Genomic DNA, 19,052 nt, shown 5'->3' on the forward strand with positions numbered 1-19,052 from the left:
AACTATCACAAAATCAAACACTTGCGCAATTACGTCACAAGTCATCTGCATGATTTTACTGTATGTATTGACTGCCTTCAAGTGCTGTCGCTCATGAAAAGTGTGCGCTTTCATTTGCCAATATTTATTTTCCAATACATTGACGTTCCCCCTTATGACTGGCTTTAGTTGGGAAAAGAGATGAACGTTAACTACAGAGGATCATAAAACGGTTCCCAAATTTTTTGGCTAAGACAATATCGCTTTTATCTTAAGAAGGGCTAGTTGCAGAAAAATACACATTGGTAAATTTCAAACACCCCACTGACTCTGATTTTGACATTCAAGCGCCCCAGCAAGGGACCATTAAATGACCTGTGGAAAGCACTGAGTGTTTTAAAGTCTGTTTAGTTTAAGAGTGAAGTCAGTCTACCAGTTCCAGTCTACCTTTTGGCATTTTTGCTGCAAATTTGAAAGCTGCGTTAGACACATTTCTCTTTTTTTTTGTGGGATTAAAGCTTACCGTATACTTGCGCTTATAAGTCACCCTCGCCTATAAGACACACCCCGACTTCAGACTTTATAATGGGTGGATTTGAGACTGACCCGCATGTAAGACGCGGTCAAATTTTGCCGTTTTCATCGGCCGAAAAATGGCAGAATGTTAAAGGAAATCATCAATTAGTAACACATTGAGAATTTTTCAAACTTGCGCTGCATACAATTAGTAATTCACGCAAGTCTAAAAAATAAAACAATCAAACAACAAAGTAAATAATATTTGTTTATTTTATGATATATTAGTGGGTTTTAATTTATTTTCAAGTATTATTCATGCAATAAAAATAATTATCAAATTAACAAAATTTCAAACAATTGCGTATTTAATCATTTGCCCTAACAATTGCAAACATATTACGTTCGTAATATCAATGCACAAGCAAAATTGATCGTATCAGTCATCTTAATTGTATTGTTTGACAGGTATTGAAACTAATAGGCAGATATTTTGAAAGCGTTTAGTTTTATTACCTAGATTATGCAAATGTTACGCCCATTGTCTATCAACAATAGGTAACGCCTACTTTCATAAAATTAGCCTATCGCGTGATAGAGTGATAGACTCCGAAGTACAGATCGAAATCACGTGTCAAGAAGAAAGCCATATGCGGATAATTGCATGCGGCCGCTCTTTGCTCCCGTCGTTGTTGGCCCCTAATAAATAAGGTGTCATCGGCATTAGGGGGTCGTCTGAATAAACGTGTTTATTTAACAATTGACAGTTGCAAACTGGTAACTTATTTCAGAGCATACCCAATTATGTCTTAATTGACAACTTAATCTTGGCAAAATCTAAGCTGTATTTGAATCTGGGTTTGATGCATACAAAACTATAGGCTGCATCATGTAAAAACCTTGTTAACTGTGACGCAATAGGCCACATTATTTACTCAAACTTGATGAAAAACTGTCAGAATTATAATTTTATCTTGACAATATTAAGAATGATTTTAAATCCTGGTCATGCACTTCAAAAAAACTTGGTCAAATTTTTCAAAAACATTGTTACCATGATTTATTCCTCAATAATGACTAAATCTTGATGAAACTTAGTCAAAATGACAATGTGTAGGTTGAGTTTTAATCTGGGCCATGTGTGTCCAAAAATACTAGGTCATGAGATCAAATGTTACAAAAAGCTCACCAGTTTGAAGGCCACATTAATTACTCAGTCTTTATGAATGTTAAAATGCTTGTCTTGACAATATTTAGGCCCACGTTGAATCTGGGTTACTTTCAGCTAGAAAGTCACCATCGAAACTTTAAAAAAAACTTACTACTCTAGGGGAAATATTTAAGACTCAAGCTTGATGATTATTGATCTAAATAATATCTGTGCTAAGACTGAATCTTGGTCAAATTTACCTAAAAATTTGGTACCACTATTGGGCAACAATTATGTCTCAAGCAGGCTTAAACTTAATTTAAATATTTAAATTCACACTATGAAGGTCATTTTCGAATCAGGGTCAATTGTGGTCAAAACCTAGATCACCTGGTCAAGTCTATACCAATTTGTGTCCATGAACTAAGGTGAGCCCTTAATTATTAAATAGCCTCCCTTGCTCACTAATTGTTTAAGACCATCAGTAAATATGCTTATTCCTATGAAAAGGTGTCCTAAAACCACAACATTTGTGAATATATTTGTGAACTGAAAATTAAACTTTAACCCTTTGCATGCTGGGAAATTTGTCGTCTGCTAAAATGTCGTCTGCAGAATTTCTAAAATTAGCATTTTCTTCGATTTTTTTCAAAGAATACTATCAGAATAGCAAACAGTTTTGATCCAGATGAGGCGCCACATTCTGTGGCGTCTCATCTGGATCCAAACTGTTTGCAAAAGCCTTTAAAATTTGGTTCCTGCACTGAAAGAGTTAATAGCTTAAAATATATGTAAAATAGTATGAAGTCAAACATACTATTAGCGATGTTTGAAGTATTTTTGTTAATCATACTGAAGTTAATATATAATCACCTTGGGTGGTATTCCAGAAACATCTTAACTTAATAAGTCATTTCTTAAATAATTACACGTAAGTTCAAAATTACAATGTTTTGTATTTCTTTACTAAATAAGGAAACACATGTTTTTTTTGTATTTCTAAAATAACATTGGCATAATGATGTTATTTAAATGTATATCTTGATGCCAATCAATTGCAATATGAAATGAAACACTTAAGATAATTTCCCAATTTAAGGATAAGAATTAAATTTAACTTAACATGCTTCTGGAATACGACCCCAGGTAAATTTGATTGAAACATTGATGCCAAAAATATTTTGCTTTCACTTTATTATTTGTGAACAAAAATGTGGTCACTGGTACCTTGTTTTTTGGAGGTTACCTGGACGGAGAAAAGTACTTTTGCATAATAATAATTCTATTTAATCCTAATAAGAATTATATCCATGAATACTGTATACCATTATTTTTTTTAGTGACCTCTTACTTTATGTAATATGGCAATAACAATGTCTTTATACACAAAATTTATTATTTTTCGTAATGTGATGAAGTTAACCTTGTCTCATTAAATATAGACAATTATATTTTGTCAATTATATTCAATTAAATTGTTCGCTTGAATGAATAAACAAACTTGTGAAATCAGAGTGCAAGAACATCTGTTGTCAGCAACAGTGTGTGAAAATATTGAATAGTGCCCGTAAAACTTCACAAAGGCTAAAAGAATCACTGTTCCTGATTTGTAGATAAATGTTTTTTACATTTAGTTTACAAATACCAGTATTGTTATGCAGTTGATTTATGTAAATAAAGCACAAGGTAATAAAGATATTACTGCTTTTAAACAATCTGACAAGGATTTATGGTTTCAGTACATGCAGAATGAAAGACAGTTAGACATTCATTGTTTGCAATGAATTCACTGAACTTGCATAAGATGAATGTGAATTAAATTTATGCAGTTTAGATAAGTTTAAAAGTTAATAAATTCTTTTAATGTGAATGTCCTGTGATTAATAATTTTCTGCAGAGTTTTATATAAAAAAAAGAGTAATTATAGATCTACTGCTGAAGTTACACAATTTGCTCACAACCGTCTTGCATTTTTTCTCTTCTCACATAAAACTGATTTTATGACACTGTATCATACTTGCTCAGCATTTATTAATTACTAATTTGCTCTCACTAGATAATTACCTGCAGTTTTAGGTACAGTGCTATGTTCAGTATGATCTTGTAACAGCACAGCATAATACATATAACAATCTGTTCACAATTGCTTACAGTTGTATTGAACAAAGAGTTTTAGGATCTATTCAACAGATGTGCTTTGATAGGTGTAGGTTTATAAGTGTGATATGAATCTGTTGTATTAGTGTTTTTAAATGTGTGTGTTATTTTTCTTGATGCCACAAAAAGTTTAATTTTAGTGTTTATTCTTTTTTTGTTCCCAAGGCCATAGAGTTTCTGATGCAGAGAAGTATGTTTTAATTCTTAGTTGTGTGCAAATGTAGCATAAGTTTTATCAGTCAGTTTGCAGGACAAAACGTGGTTTCATATATTTTATATACAAATGTATAAAGTGGAGAGCAGAAAAAACATTATGCTTATAAGGAAGAATTTTTATTACAATCACTTGTATATACTTATGTCAGTGATAATCGTCATAGGGGGACATAGAAATGTTGTCATGGTCTGTCATGTCATTGACAAAACTTTGGTTTGACAAAGTCAAAGCTTTGTATTTATGTCCCCGCCATGAACTAGCGGTAGCTAGGGAATATAGGGTATATATACACATGTTCTTGTGTGTTTGAGTGTTGGTTTGTGTGGGACCAATGTTTCTGGCTCATAACTTGTCTTTCATTATGAGATTTCAAAATAGATTGGCACAAATGATCATCATATCAAGACGGCGTGTCTTGTGCAAAACAATACTGCTTGGGTAAAGATCAAGGTCACAGCTGACAATGGGAGTTTTTGCATATTCATCATGTGTATATTGTATATAGTGAAAGTAAATGTGAGTGTGTGGCCCATAATTTTAACAGATAGTAAAACGGATTATACCCCCACAAACGAAGTTTAGGGGGGTATATAGGAGTGAACTTGTCTGTCAGTCTGTCTGTCGGTCCGTATTAAGTGTCTGCTCTCTAATTCAAGTAGTTTTCATCCGATCTTTACCAAACTTGGTCAGAAGTTGAAACTTGGTCAGAAGTTGTATCTACATTATGGCTAAGCCAAGTTCGAACATGGGCCTGGCCGGGTCAAAAACTAGGTCACGGGGTCACTTAGTGCATTTTCAACATTCAGCATGTTGTCCGCTCTCTAATTCAAGTAGTTTTCATCCGATCTTCACCAAACTTGGTTAGAAGTTGTATCTAGATGATCTTAAGGCCAAGTTCAAACATGGGCCTTTCTGGGTCAAAAACTAGGTCAAGGGGTCACTAAGTGCTTTTTAAAAATTGAGCATGGTGTCCGCTGTTTTTTGTGAAGAAGACATGCAAAATATTATGTGTCAATGCAGCATGTGGGAGTATTCGTCACTTCTGTGACAAAGCTCTAGTTCTCTTTGGGGCCAGCTTGGTCAATGTCACTGGTACTTAAAAAAGTAAACAGCAAACAGGTGGTTTTCGGTCACTAATTAAGTTTTCATTGACCAATCTTAATGAAATTTATGATACAGGAATCTTGCATTCAGAACTTATGAGCTTGGCAATGTTTTAAGGCGGTGTTGGGTATATGTCAAGGAAACTGTTCCCAAAGAAGAAAAGGAAAATGGCTTAAGCTAAATAACTTCAGTATGAATGGATGTGTTGCACTGGATTTTTTGTGCATGCAGCATACATTCAGACCTAGCTGGACATGCCATTTTGGGTCAAGGTCACTGTTTCTTAAATGGAAAACATGGTTTCTTGTAAATGACTTGAGTTTGGATGGAGGTGTAATCCTGAAATTTTGAGTGTATATAGCTTACATCTATACCTAGCTTGGGATGTCATTTGTCACTTGATGAGTCAAGGTCATTGTTTCAAAAAATGAAAATTTTTTTGAAAGCTTGAGTTTTATGCAGGTATTGTTTTGAAATGTTGTATGTTGAGAAGCTTGCATGAAGAGCTAGCTTTAGATTGTGTTTTGAACCAGTTGTGTCAAGGTCAAAATTATTTAAATAAAAAAGTGTTTTGTGCTTAATAACTTGACTTTGAATAGAGCTATTGCACTGACATTATGCTGGTTGGTACATGCAATTTACAGGACGACTGGCTTAGGATTGTTCAATTCTGTAAATTAAATAAATAACTTTAACATTGAAAACTTGGTTTTGAAGCGTTGCCATAGATATTATATTGCCAGGGAAATTTCATGGTAATTAAATATAGGGGATCAAATGTTTGCCTTTTGAGCTTTCCAGGTAAATGAATTTCAGCCACATATAACCTCTAAAAAATCACAGACATGGTTGGTTCTGAATTGCCTTAACGGGCATATTAAGTATTTCCTCTAAATAAAGTCATTCATGTATATTCCACCTGCTCACTCCTGTATTTATCTAACAACACTAATAAATTGATAAAATTTAAAATAGTTTTTGATGAGTGGCTGCAGGGAGTTTATTTAATCACAATGTGTTAGATGTTTTCTTTTGAATATACTCTCTGCCCCCAACATACTGTCACCTCATAATAAATCAATTTGAAATGTTATAATGAATTCCACTGTGTGAAATTGTACTTGTCCTTACAAGACATAAACATGTTTCTTGATAGTAAAAATACCCTCTACATGTATTTCCACACCCCTGGGACTGAATTTCATATGTGTAACAGACAGCAATCATAGGGACTGAATTTCACATGTGTAACAGACAGCAATCATTGGGACTGAATTTCATATGTGTAACAGACAGCAATCATAGGGACTGAATTTCATATGTGTAACAGACAGCAATCATAGGGACTGAATTTCATATGTGTAACAGACAGCAATCATAGGGACTGAATTCCATATGTGTAACAGACAGCAATCATAGGGACTGAATTTCATATGTGTAACAGACAGCAATCATATTTCATATGTGTAACAGACAGCAATCATATTTCATATGTGTAACAGACAGCAATCATAACATTCTGCTGCTTATGCTGTGAGTGCTGAGGGGTTAACCCTTTGCATGCTGGGAAATTTGTCTTCTGCTAAAATGTTGTCTGCTGAATTTCTAAAATTAGCATTTTCTTCGATTTTTTTCAAAGAATACTATCAGAATAGCAAACAGTTTGGATCCTGATGAGACGCCACGTTCTGTAGCGTCTCATCTGGATCCAAACTGTTTGCAAAGGCCTTCAAAATTTGGTTCCAGCACTGAAAGAGTTTATGAGCTTATTTATTATCCTCCACCAAAGACGAGGAGGGTTTTAGAATTGAAGTGGTCTGTCAGTCTGTTTGTCCATCTTTCACAAAAGTTTGAAATTGGTGGGGGATATCTGTTCAACAAATGTGCTTGTTATTAGATAATTCATAGCATTCAAAATGGTACTACCGATTTTTTTATTTTTTAATAAAGTATAATATAAGACTTTGGTTAATTAATAACCATTGTTAAACATTAGATTTTGTGGTTTAGCGGACCCATGAAAATCCACAAGTAGTGAAAAGTAGTGACTGACTCAATAATTTTGGTGAATGACTTGCACAAATAAATGCTAGGATTGACAGACAGACAGACTGTCATGTTGTTGTACGCGTGCTGAACATATATTTCTAAAAAATATAATTTCAAAACAGAAAAGTGTAAAAATCTAACCTTCTGTTTTTTTTTGTAAAACATAATCATTTTGATGTTTATAGTGCATGTTCTGTGTACAAAACCTAGTTCATGAGTAAAAAACAAGTGTATGTTTATTTCAGACTACGCTACAATCACAAACGTTGTGCCAAAATGCATCCCGGCATTGCTATTGCCCTTGTTTTCGTGGGCTGCTGCTCAAACATGGTGTTCCTGGAACTGTTGGTCAGGTATGTGCATCATCTTTTATTGTGTTTAATTGATGTTTTAAAATTAAATTCATATTAAACAGTGATTACATAAGGCAAAGTGTCATAAATGTAAACAAATACATGTATTTTTTTATCACAATTAGCTATTTTTTCTTCCTGAAAGAAAGATTATAAAGTAGCTGCTTAAATTGCTTGACTTTTATATTGATTTTAACCCTTTCAGTGCGGGAACCGAATTTTGAAGGCCTTTGCAAACAGTTTGGATCCAGATGAGACGCCACAGAACATGGCGTCTCATCAGGATCCAAACTGTTTGCTATTCTGAAAGTATTCTTTGAAAAAAATCAAAGAAAATGCTAATTTTAGAAATTCAGCAGACGACATTTTTGCAGACGACAAATTTCCCAGCATGCAAAGGGATAACACCAATATGAAGATACCTGTATATTTCAGTGAGTACCCGTCCTCTGGTCAGATTGTAACATTCACGCAGTTCCTCTTCATCGCCTGTGAGGGGTTTGTAAGCACAACGAAGTTTGGGACTGTGAAAAATAAGATTCCCATGAAGTAAGTGTACCGATGTTGTTACATATATTGTGAATTTACTTTATAAACCTCATATGGAAGTAGAGGGGTGGGGGTAAGAATTCTGGATTTACCATGCGAGTCTGTTTCTAGACTTAAACTGGTCCGACCAAGTACTTGTACACTTTTCAACTAACAATATTCAAACTTTAATGCAAACTTCTGAATCACAAGCATGTTCAATTACAGAAAATGTGTAAACAAATATACATTAGTTATGCCTGTTTTTCAGTCTACAATTTATTGTCCCCTACCGGTGAAACCGGAGGGGACTTATGGTTTGCACTCCGTCTGTCTGTCTGTCAGTCAGTCCGTCACACTTAACTGGATCCTGCGATAACTTTAAAAGCTCTTCGTATTTTTTCATGAAACTTGAAATATGGATAGATGGCAATATGGAGATTATGCATGTCATTTCATTTTGTTCCTATGTCAAAAATTCTGGTTGCTATGGCAACAAATATATATAATTTAAAAAAAAATACTGACAATGGTAGAGTTTCACTGGTAGGGGACCATATTGCTTGGCAATCTCTTGTTTAACATGGTTGAATATTGTCATTTTACTTACATTTCTTAAAAATTATAAGCTTTATTTGATGAACGTCAAACATATCCGTATTGTAAACTCTGGAAATCAGAATTTCAATTGTTGCTTATGCCTCATTTGACGCTACCAATCTCAGATTGAGAGCACCTAAATTTTCATCCCTACCTAACCTCACAGCAAAGCTGACATAGCATGGTTTATTGCCATGCTTTATTTATCTTGGTTGTGACAAAGCTCTTGTGTTGAACCTGTTACCATGGATACATTGCAGAGTGTATGCGGTGATGGTGTCCATGTTCTTCGTGATCCAGGTGATAAACAACATGTCCTTCCGGTACAACATCCCCATCACCCTGCACATCATCTTCAGAGCTGTAAGATGGTCATATCTAATTTACGAAATTGATGAAATTTAAATCCATCCCTTGCATTCTTTATTACCAACTGTTATTTGGTCACTGAAGAATGATTGGAAAAATGAAATCAAAATCTTGCATGGTAGTGACATCCTGCATAAACTTAAAGCATTATCTATTCGAAAGAGTGTGTTTTGCGAGTTGCTATATAAAGCAGCAACTTATTTGTTTGTTTTGTGCATATCAAATATGCCATAAAAAATCTACATGCTAAACCTTGTATGAATATTGGTATTCTTTATTATAAAGAGGTGGTTGTTTATTATGGGCCATGAAGTATGAAATTATTATACCCCCACGAACGTAGTTTTCGGGGGTATATAGGAATGAACTTGTCTGTCGGTCGGTCGGTCTGTTGGTCTGTTGGTCTGTCTGTCGGTCCGTATTAAGTGTCCGCTCTCTAATTCAAGTAGTTTTCATCCTATCTTCACCAAATTTGGTCAGAAGTTGTATCTACATGATGTCTTGGCCAAGTTCGAACATGGGCCTTGCCAGGTCAAAAACAAGGTCACGGGGTCACTTAGTGCGTTTTTAACATTCAGCATGTTGTCCACACGCTAATTCAAGTAGTTTTCATCTGATCTTCACCAAACTTGGTCAGAAGTTGTATCTAGATGATCTTAAGGCCAATTTCAAACATGGGCCTTGCCTGGTAAAAAACTAGGTCAAGGGGTCACTAAGTGCGTTTTAAACATTCAGCATGTTGTCCGCTCTCTAATTCAAGTAGTTTTCATCCGATCTTCACCAAACTTGGTCAGAAGTTTTATGGAGATGATCTTAAGGCCAAGTTAGAACGTGGGCCTTTCTGGGTCAAAAACTAGGTCAAGGGGTCACTTAGTTCGTTTTTCGTTTTACAAATTGAGCATGGTGTCCGCTGTTTTTTGTGAAGACGACATGCAAAATATTCTATGTCAATCAGGCATGTGAGGGTATTTGTCATGTCTGTGACAAAACTCTAGTTTTTGCTTGTTTGGTTGTTTAGCGTCTCTTTAGCACACCTGAACACAATGTGATCGCCTTTTGTCCATTGTGCGCTGTGCGGCGTCAACATTTGCCTTGTTAACACTCTAGAGGCAACATTTATTGTCCAATCTTCATTAAATTTGGTCAGAACATTGGTCTCAATAATATCTTGGATGAGTTCGAAACTGGTTACGTTTGCTTGAAAAACATGGCTGCCAATGGGCGGGGCATTTTTCCTTATATGGCTATTGTAAAACCTTGTTAACACTCTAGAGGCCACATTTATTGTCCGATTTTCATGAAACTTGGTCAGAAGATTCATCCCAATAATATCTTGTTCGAAAATGATGTTGGTTGCTTTAAAAACATGGCCATCAGGGGGTGGGGCATTTTTCCTGTTATGGCTATAGAAAAACCGTGTTAACACTCTAGAGGCCACATTTATTTTCCGATCGTAATGTAGTACGAGTTCAAAAATGATGCCAGTTGGTTGAAAAACATGGCCGCCAAGGGGCAAGGCATTTTTCCCTATATACAGACTAGTAAAACCTTGTTAACACTAGAGGTTACATTTATTTTCTGATCTTCATGAAACTTGGTCAGAAGATTTGTCCCAATGATATCTTGGATGAGTTCGAAAATGGTTTTGGTTGCTTTAAAAACATGGCCATCAGGGGGCGGGACATTTTTAGCTCCACTGGCCGCGGGGCTTATGTCATGGTCCGTCCTGCGTGCGTCTGTGCTTGCGTGCTTGCGTTAACTTTTCCTTAAACATCCTCTTCTCCTAAACTACTGGTCCAATTCTGATGAAATTTCACAGGAATGTTCCTGGGGTGAACCTCTTTCAAATTTGTTCAAATTATGCCCCTGGGGTCAAATTTGACCCTGCCCCGGGGGTCACAAAAATGAAAATTTGCTTATATAAGGCCTATTTTGTGAAAACATTCAAAATCTTCTCGTCCATAATCATTGGGCCTAGGGCTATCAAATTTGGTATGTAGAGACATCTAATAGTCCTCTACCAAATTTCTTCAAATTATGCCCCTGGGGTCAAATTTGACCCTGCCCCAGGGGTCACAAAATTGAACATATGCTTATATAAGGCCTATTTTGTGAAAACTTTCAAAATCTTCTCGTCTGTAACCATTGGGCCTAGGGCTATCAAATTTGGTATGTAGAGACATCTTATAGTCCTCTACCAAATTTCTTCAAATTATGCTCCTGGGGTCAAATTTGACCCTTCCCCAGGGGTCACAAAATTGAACATATACTTATATAGGGCCTATTTTGTGAAAACTTTCAAAATCTTCTCATCCATAACCATTGGGCCTAGGGCTATCAAATTTGGTATGTAGATACATCTTATAGTCCTCTACCAAATTTCTTCAAATTATGCCCCTGGGGTCAAATTTGACCCTGCCTCGGGGGTCACAAAATTGAACATCTGCTTATATAAGGCCTATTTTGTGAAAACTTCAAATTCTGCTCGTCCATAACCATTGGGCCTAGGTCTATCAAATTTGGTATATAGAGACATCTAATAGTCCAGGGCTTAACACTAAGGCACGTCCAAACGACTTTCACTGCCTGAACCTAGGTCCAGGCTAGCCAATGTTCCAGGAACATGCCCGACCGGTCGTGTGTATTATGGGAGGGATTATGTGTTCTATATCAATAAACTGCATTTTAAATAAGCTTTTAAAAGATGCAACAATCTTAATACAGTACGATCAGATGACAATTAAATCCCAGATTGAAGTCGGAGACAACAAACGGATCGTATCTCAAAATAGATTTGGAACCCCCTGATTGCAATCAAAAAGAGGCCGATAATTCAGAAAATCCCCGGCAGTTTTCCTTGTAAAACACTTCAGTACCTATTTTTAAACGGAATTCTGCTAGATGCGGTTTTTGATTGGTTTCCTCGTAGTGACGTGTTTTCTCGATAAAAATACGTTATAATCTAAAAGCCGGGATCGCCCAGGATGGTCCGAGGTGGATGAAGGCAACTCAACATTAACACAAAGTTACTATAAAATTATTAGTTATTTATCAATTTTAAATAATTGTAATTTGTTTGATCCATTAGAAGTGTTTTGACAATCTTTTTTACGCAATTCAATTAGCAAAACTAATATTAATGGTCGATCCCAGCTTTTAGTAGAGAGTTAACCATGTACAACTGTTACGACTACCGTAACACGTTATTTTGCGAAACCTAAGATTCACTTACCATTTGTTGTCAGATGGTTACCGCGGCAATCTATGTAAAAAAAGGTTTGGCTTTACGGGTGGGGATGGGGGTTCCTCAGATAAGAAAAGAAAAGGGAAGGAGGAAAGTAAGAGAAAGTATGAGGGGAAAAAAAAAAAATTTTATCCCGAAATGGCGTGAAGATTACAAATAGATGTCTTAAGTAGATGAATATTGAATTCATTAGCATTAGTAAGGCAAGCTAATAAGAATTATTGAATCATAATTGCGCATCTCTACGCACAAGAAAATACAAGTTGAATGATTTAAATATAAAGGTTTTGCTATACTTGGGTCAGGGCACATGAAATATTGGTCAGGGCTAGTAGGTTCTGCATTTACAAGCCCGAATGGGCTAGTTGAAAAAAAAGTTAGTGTTAAGCCCTGTAGTCCTCTACCAAATTTCTTCAAATTATGCCCGCTGGGGTCAAATTTGACCCTGCCCTGGGGGTCACAAAATTGAACATATGCTTATATAAGGCCTATTTTGTGAAAACTTTCAAAAACCTCTCGTCCATAACCATTGGGCCTAGGGCTATCAAATTTGTTATGTAGAGACATCTTATAGTCCTCTACCAAATTTCTTCAAATTATGCCCCTGGGGTCAAATTTGACCCTTCCCCAGGGGTCACAAAATTGAACATATGCTTATATAAGGCCTATTTTGTGAAAACTTTCAAAATCTTCTCATCCATAATCATTGGGCCTAGGGCTATCAAATTTGGTATGTAGAGACATCTTATAGTCCTCTACCAAATTTCTTTAAATTATGCCCCTGGGGTCAAATTTTACCCTGCCCCGGGGGTCACAAAATTGAACATATGCTTATATAAGGCCTATTTTGTGAAAACTTTCAAAATCTTCTCGTCCATAACCATTGGGTCTAGGTCTATCAAATTTGATATGTAGAGACATCTAATAGTCCTCTACCAAATTTCTTCAAATTATGCCCTTGGGGTCAAATTTGACCCTGCCCTGGGGGTAACAAAATTGAACATATGCTTATATAAGGCCTATTTTGTGAAAACTTTCAAAATCTGCTTGTCCATAACCATTGGGCCTAGGTCTATCAAATTAGGTATGTAGAGACATCTAATAGTTCTCTACCAAATTTCTTCAAATAATGCCCCTGAGGTCAAATTTGACCCTGCCCTGGGGGTCACAAAATTGAACACATGCTTATATAAGGCCTATTTTGTAGGGATGGCATCGAATACCAATATCGGTATTTGAATGTTCGCAAATTCATTCAATCGAATATTCAAATATTCGCATAAAACGGCTGGATTGATTTTACCTTGTTATGTATTTATTTCCATTGATTTGTAAGTTATATCCGTTTGCTAAATAAGAGGCTGTTTATTAACGTTGCTATCGAATAATTGTATCGCTGTCGACTATTACTATGACCGATACCGTAATCGGGCACAAATAAAATGAAAAACATCGTGTCATAGAATTATATTTTTTTAATGATTCCACAGATTTGTAGCAGACCGCGCATATGTAAAGATAAGTTTACACACATTACACGTTGCGGTCTTCTTATCCACAGACCATGTAAAGTATTCCATACTGCAGAAGGGGCTGGTGGCATTTTCAGATTTGAATTATGATTCCTTGATGATTGTTTAATTTATATCATCTGTTACTTTTGAGTAATTTACATATTTAAATGTCTGTTCAACCTGTGATCACAAAAACTAAATTATTATTCGCAAGTAAATTGAACCCCTTAATTGGTACCTTATTGACAAACAACAGTTCGGGCCCTTTCTTATAGTTAGTATATTGCATTGCGCGATTTGAGTTATTCACACATTTTAATGGCTGTACATACTGTGATCACAAAACTTAATTATTATTTGCCAGTCTATTGAAACCATGAATTGGCACCCCATTGGCAAACAACAGTCGGGGCCTTTCTTAGAGCGTGTATATTGCATTGCGCAATCAACACTGATATGGGCCGCGTTAACAGTTTGACACGAAGAACGTCACGTCAAACATGTTACTCCCAAGTGATTTCGGTTGCTTTTTAGTAACCGGTTCGTAGTTCATTAAATATTGGTGAAATTACGTTTGGAAAAAAAATGCGAATATGCGAATATCATTTTTATTATTCGAATGCTGACCATTCAATCGAATATTCGATTATTCGAATAATTTTGCCATCCCTACTATTTTGTGAAAACTTTCAAAAACCTCTTGTCCATAACCATTGGGCCTAGGGCTATCAAATTTGGTATGAAGAGACATGTAATAGTCCTCTACCAAATTTCTTCAAATTATGCCCCTGGGGTCAAATTTGACCCTGCCCCGGGGTCACAAAATTGAACATATGCTTATATAAGGCCTATTTTGTGAAAACTTTCAAAATCTGCTCGTCCATAACCATTTGGCCTAGGGCTAATAAATTTAGTATGTAGAGACATCTTATAGTTCTCTACCGAATTTCTTCAAATTATGCCCCTGGGGTCAAATTTGACCCTGCCCCGGGGTCACAAAATTGATCATAGGCTTATATAGGGTCTATTTTGTAAAAACTTTTCAAATCTTTCTGTCCATAACCATTGGGCCTAGAGCTACCAAATTTGGTATGTAGTGACATCTTATAGTCCTCTACCAAGTTTTTTCAAATTATGCCCTTTGGGTCAAATTTGACCCAGACCCGCGGGTCACAAAATTGAACATTATATACGCTTATATCTTAATTATTTTGTGAAAACTGTTAAAATATTCTTGTCCTTAGCTCTAGGACCTAGGGCTACCATATTTTTTATGTACATGTAGTGAGATATAGTAGTCCTCTACAAAGTTTGCTCAAATTATGCCCCTGGGGTTATATTTGACCAAGCCCAGGGGGTCACAAAAGTGTACATGTGCTTAAATAGGGCCTATATTTAAGTATTTGCACATGCAGAGAATATTTGTTTCAGCCTTTTTTCAGCAGTGGAGCGATACAGGGCCATCATGGCCCTCTTGTTCCTTATATGGCTATATATGGCTTTAGTAAAACCTTGTGAACACTCTAGAGGCTACATTTATTGTCCAATCTTCATGAAATTTGGTCAGAAAATTGGTCATAATGCTATCTTGGATGAGTTCGAAAAAGGTTATGTTTGTTTTAAAAACATGGCTGCCAAGGGGCGGGGCATTTTTCCTTATATGGCTATAGTAAAAACTTGTTAATACTATAGAGGCCACATTTATTGTCAGATCTTCATGAAACTTTTTCAACCACATTTATTGTCCGATCTTCATGAAACTTGATCAGAAGATTCATCCCAATAATATCTTGAACAAGTTTGCAAAATGATGTTGGTTGCTTTTAAAACATGGCCACCAGGGGGCGGGGCATTTTTCCTTATATGGCTATAATAAAACCTTTTTAACACTCAAGAGGCAACATTTATTTTCCGATCTTCATTAAACTTGGTCAGAAGATTTGTCCCAATGGTATCTTGGATGAGTTTGAAAATGGTTTCAGTTGCTTTAAAAACATGGCCACCAGGGGGCAGAGCATTTTTCCTAATATTGCTATATATTACTTTGTAAAACCTTATTAACACTCTAGAGGCCACATTTATTGTCAGATCATCATGAAACTTGGTCAGAGGTTTTATCTCAATGATATCTTGACTGAGTTCGAAAATGGTTTCGTTTGGAAGAAGAACATGGCTGCCAAAGGGGCGTGGCATTTTTCCTAATAAAGCTATAGTAAAACCTTGTTAACACTCTAGAAGCCATATTTATTGTCCGAACATCATGAAACGTGGTCAGAAGATTTGTCCCAATGATATCTTGGACAAATTCGAAAATGGTTCAAGTTGCTTGAAAAACATGGCCACGAGGGGAAACATGGCCACCAGGGGGAGGGGCATTTTTCCTTATATGGACTTGTGTATGTTCATGAAACTTTGTCAGAATATTTGTTTGAATTATATTTTGGATGTGTATGAAAATGGTTCTGGTCTGTTGAAAAACGTGGCTGCCAGGGTGTCCACTAGTCATGATAGTTGGTAAGAACATTTTGTTCTAATGACATCTTGGGCTGCACAGAACAGGTCAGTTCCTTTGAATCTCAGGTGAGCGACTTTTGGCCTTTTAGGCTGTCTTGTTTTTATGCTCCTCCAACAAATTTTGGGGGGAGCATAAAGTCGACGCTTTGTCTGTCCGTCCGTGTGTCCGTCCGTCTGTGCACAATTTTTTGTCTGGGCTATTTATCAGCAATTAATGACCGGAATTCAATGAAACTTTATGGGAAGCTTCACTACCAAGAGGAGATATGCATATAATCAGCCAGTTCTGGTCGGATGATTTTTCACAGAGTTATGGCCCTTTGAAATTTAACATTAACTGTACATATAGTGCAATTCTTGTCCAGGCTATTTCTCAGCAACTAATGACCGGAATTCAATGAAACTTTATGGAAAGCTTCACTACCAAGAGGAGATGTGCATATTATCAGCGGGTTCTGGTCGGATGATTTTTCACAAAGTTATGGCCTTTTGAAATTTTCTATAAAAAAATTCTTGTCCCCAAACTACTGTGCCCTCGAGATGTTTCCTTTTATCTGAATTTATAGTGCAATATTGTGACAAAAAAAACCTTTGGGGAGCATCACACGTCTCCAACGGTTTCTTGTTAAGTTGGCAGTGAGTTAACCTTCCTTCACTTTTTCTGGTTTTTTTTTGTATGTCTCATTTGAGAATATGCTCTGCAAACCAATGTTTCCACCCTTGTGATTGTTGTATTTTTCAGGGATCTCTGTTGGCAAGTTTATTACTTGGAGTGATAATATTGAAGAAAAGGTAACACTAACTCTGAAATATTAAAGCAATAAAAAAAGTTGAAAGTAGGAAAATTATATTTAAGTATGCTTGTTGGGTTAAAATTCATCACTTAATAGGGGGAGATTCATCTGTAGTGGTTACAAATTAGAGTACCTTGATGTAACCAAAGACTTTTACATACATGAATGTACTATTAACTATGCTTGAAATACTTATGTTTGTGAGGAGTAGACAATGTTATCTAGAATGTTGCATGTGTATATGCAAGCAGGTCGTTAATACCCGACAGTGCACTATTATTTTGGGGGATTTAGTCACTTGAATTCTTCTAGTAATGACATAATGTTGTCATTGGATTTAAAAAGAATTAACAGAATTGCAACAGGCCTAACATGGTTCAAGAGGCTAGGCGCTTGATTTATTACTCTTAAACATCTCTTTGTATGTTCAATGAGCCTTAAGACACTCTGTTAACACTGGTTTCAGCTATCCACTGGCCAAGTATTTGTCAGTGATTATGATCACCCTAGGGATCTGCTTGTGCACCTATGCCTCTGCCACCTTTGAGCATGTGAGTACAGCTGTTTTAGTGAAGTACACACACATTTGTGTCTTGTTCTGTGAAAATTGGGCAAAATGCATGTGCGTAAAGTGTTGTCCAAGATTAGCCTGTGCAGTCTGCACAGGCTAATCAGGATCAACACTTTCCGCTTAAATGGTGTTTTTCGTTTAAAGGAAGTCCTTTTTTACCGGAAATCTAGTTTAAGCGTGAAGTGTCATCCCTGTTTAGCCTGTGCAGACTGCACAGGCTAATCTGGGACGACACTTTACGCAAATTTATTTTGCCCAATTTTCACTGAACAAGATACATTTAGTTAAGAAAGCTGAGCATTGTTTATTTTGATTTCTGGGTTAAGGTTATGCTTATTTAATACACAGAAATCAGTTAGGAAGGGGAACATTAGCTCATTAAACCCCATGATGCACTGTAATGTTTTGTATACTGTTATAATGGTCGTCTTTCTGTCTGTTTTTCGGTCTGACATATTAGAATTGTTTTTAGCTCACCTGATTGCTCAGGTGAGCTTTTGTGACCGGTCTTTGTCAGTCTTCCGTCCGTCCGTCCATCCGTCCGTCCGTAGTCCACATTTGGTTTGTAAACACTCTAGAGGCCACATTTCATGTCCGATCTTCATGAACTTGGTCAGAAAATGTGCGCCAATGATATCTCGATCAAGTTCGAAACTGAGTCATGCTGGGTCAAAAACTAGGTCACTAGGTCAAAAAAAAAGAAAAACCTTGTAAACACTGTAGAAGTCACATTTTATGCCCAATCTTCATGTAACTTTGTCAAAATGTTTGCCTTAATAATATGTTAGTCGAGTTTAAAAGTGGTTCCGGTCCGTTGAAAAACATGGCCGCCGGGGGTGGGGCAGTTTTCCTTATTTGGCTATAGAGAAACCTTGTAAACACTCTAGAAGTCACAATTTTTGCCCAATCATCATGAAAATTGGTCAAAACATTGGTTTTATTGATATCTCGGACGAGTTCAAAAATGGTCCAGATCGGTGAAAAAACATGGCCGCCAGTGGGCGGGGCATTTTTCTCTATATGTATATAGTGAAAACATGTGAACACTCTAGAAGTAACATTTTTGGCCCAATTTACATGAAATTTGGTCAGAACATTTGTTTCCTTGATATAAGAGTTGAGTTCGAAAATGGTATGGTCAGTTGAATAACATGGCAGCCGGGGGGGGGGGGGGGCAGTTTTCTTATATTAATATAGTAAAAAAAGCTTGTGAACACTCTAGAAGTCACAATTTTTGCCCAATCATCATGAAACTTGGTACAAAGATTGGTTTTATATCACATAATTAATGCCATAATTATTGCCCTTAGATTTTAATTATATTATACAAAATCCTTGTAAACACTCTAGAGGTCACAATTTTGTTTCAGATTTTATGAATCTTGGTCATAAT

General features: G+C 36.2%; 1 protein-coding gene across 1 annotated transcript in view; it reads left to right on the top strand.

Moving 5' to 3' along the window:
• LOC127832286 (UDP-xylose and UDP-N-acetylglucosamine transporter-like) overlaps nt 1-19,052 on the top strand; it is a 34,558-nt gene that overhangs the window by 995 nt on the left and 14,511 nt on the right. The window contains exons 2-6 of the mRNA XM_052357689.1: nt 7,418-7,525; nt 7,961-8,074; nt 8,914-9,016; nt 17,037-17,086; nt 17,555-17,639. Coding sequence (XP_052213649.1) covers nt 7,449-7,525; nt 7,961-8,074; nt 8,914-9,016; nt 17,037-17,086; nt 17,555-17,639 — 429 coding nt within the window. The 5' untranslated portion in view covers nt 7,418-7,448. The remainder of the gene's footprint in view (nt 1-7,417; nt 7,526-7,960; nt 8,075-8,913; nt 9,017-17,036; nt 17,087-17,554; nt 17,640-19,052) is intronic.

Source organism: Dreissena polymorpha, chromosome 5 (assembly GCF_020536995.1).
Source record: "Dreissena polymorpha isolate Duluth1 chromosome 5, UMN_Dpol_1.0, whole genome shotgun sequence".
Taxonomy (NCBI): domain Eukaryota; kingdom Metazoa; phylum Mollusca; class Bivalvia; order Myida; family Dreissenidae; genus Dreissena; species Dreissena polymorpha.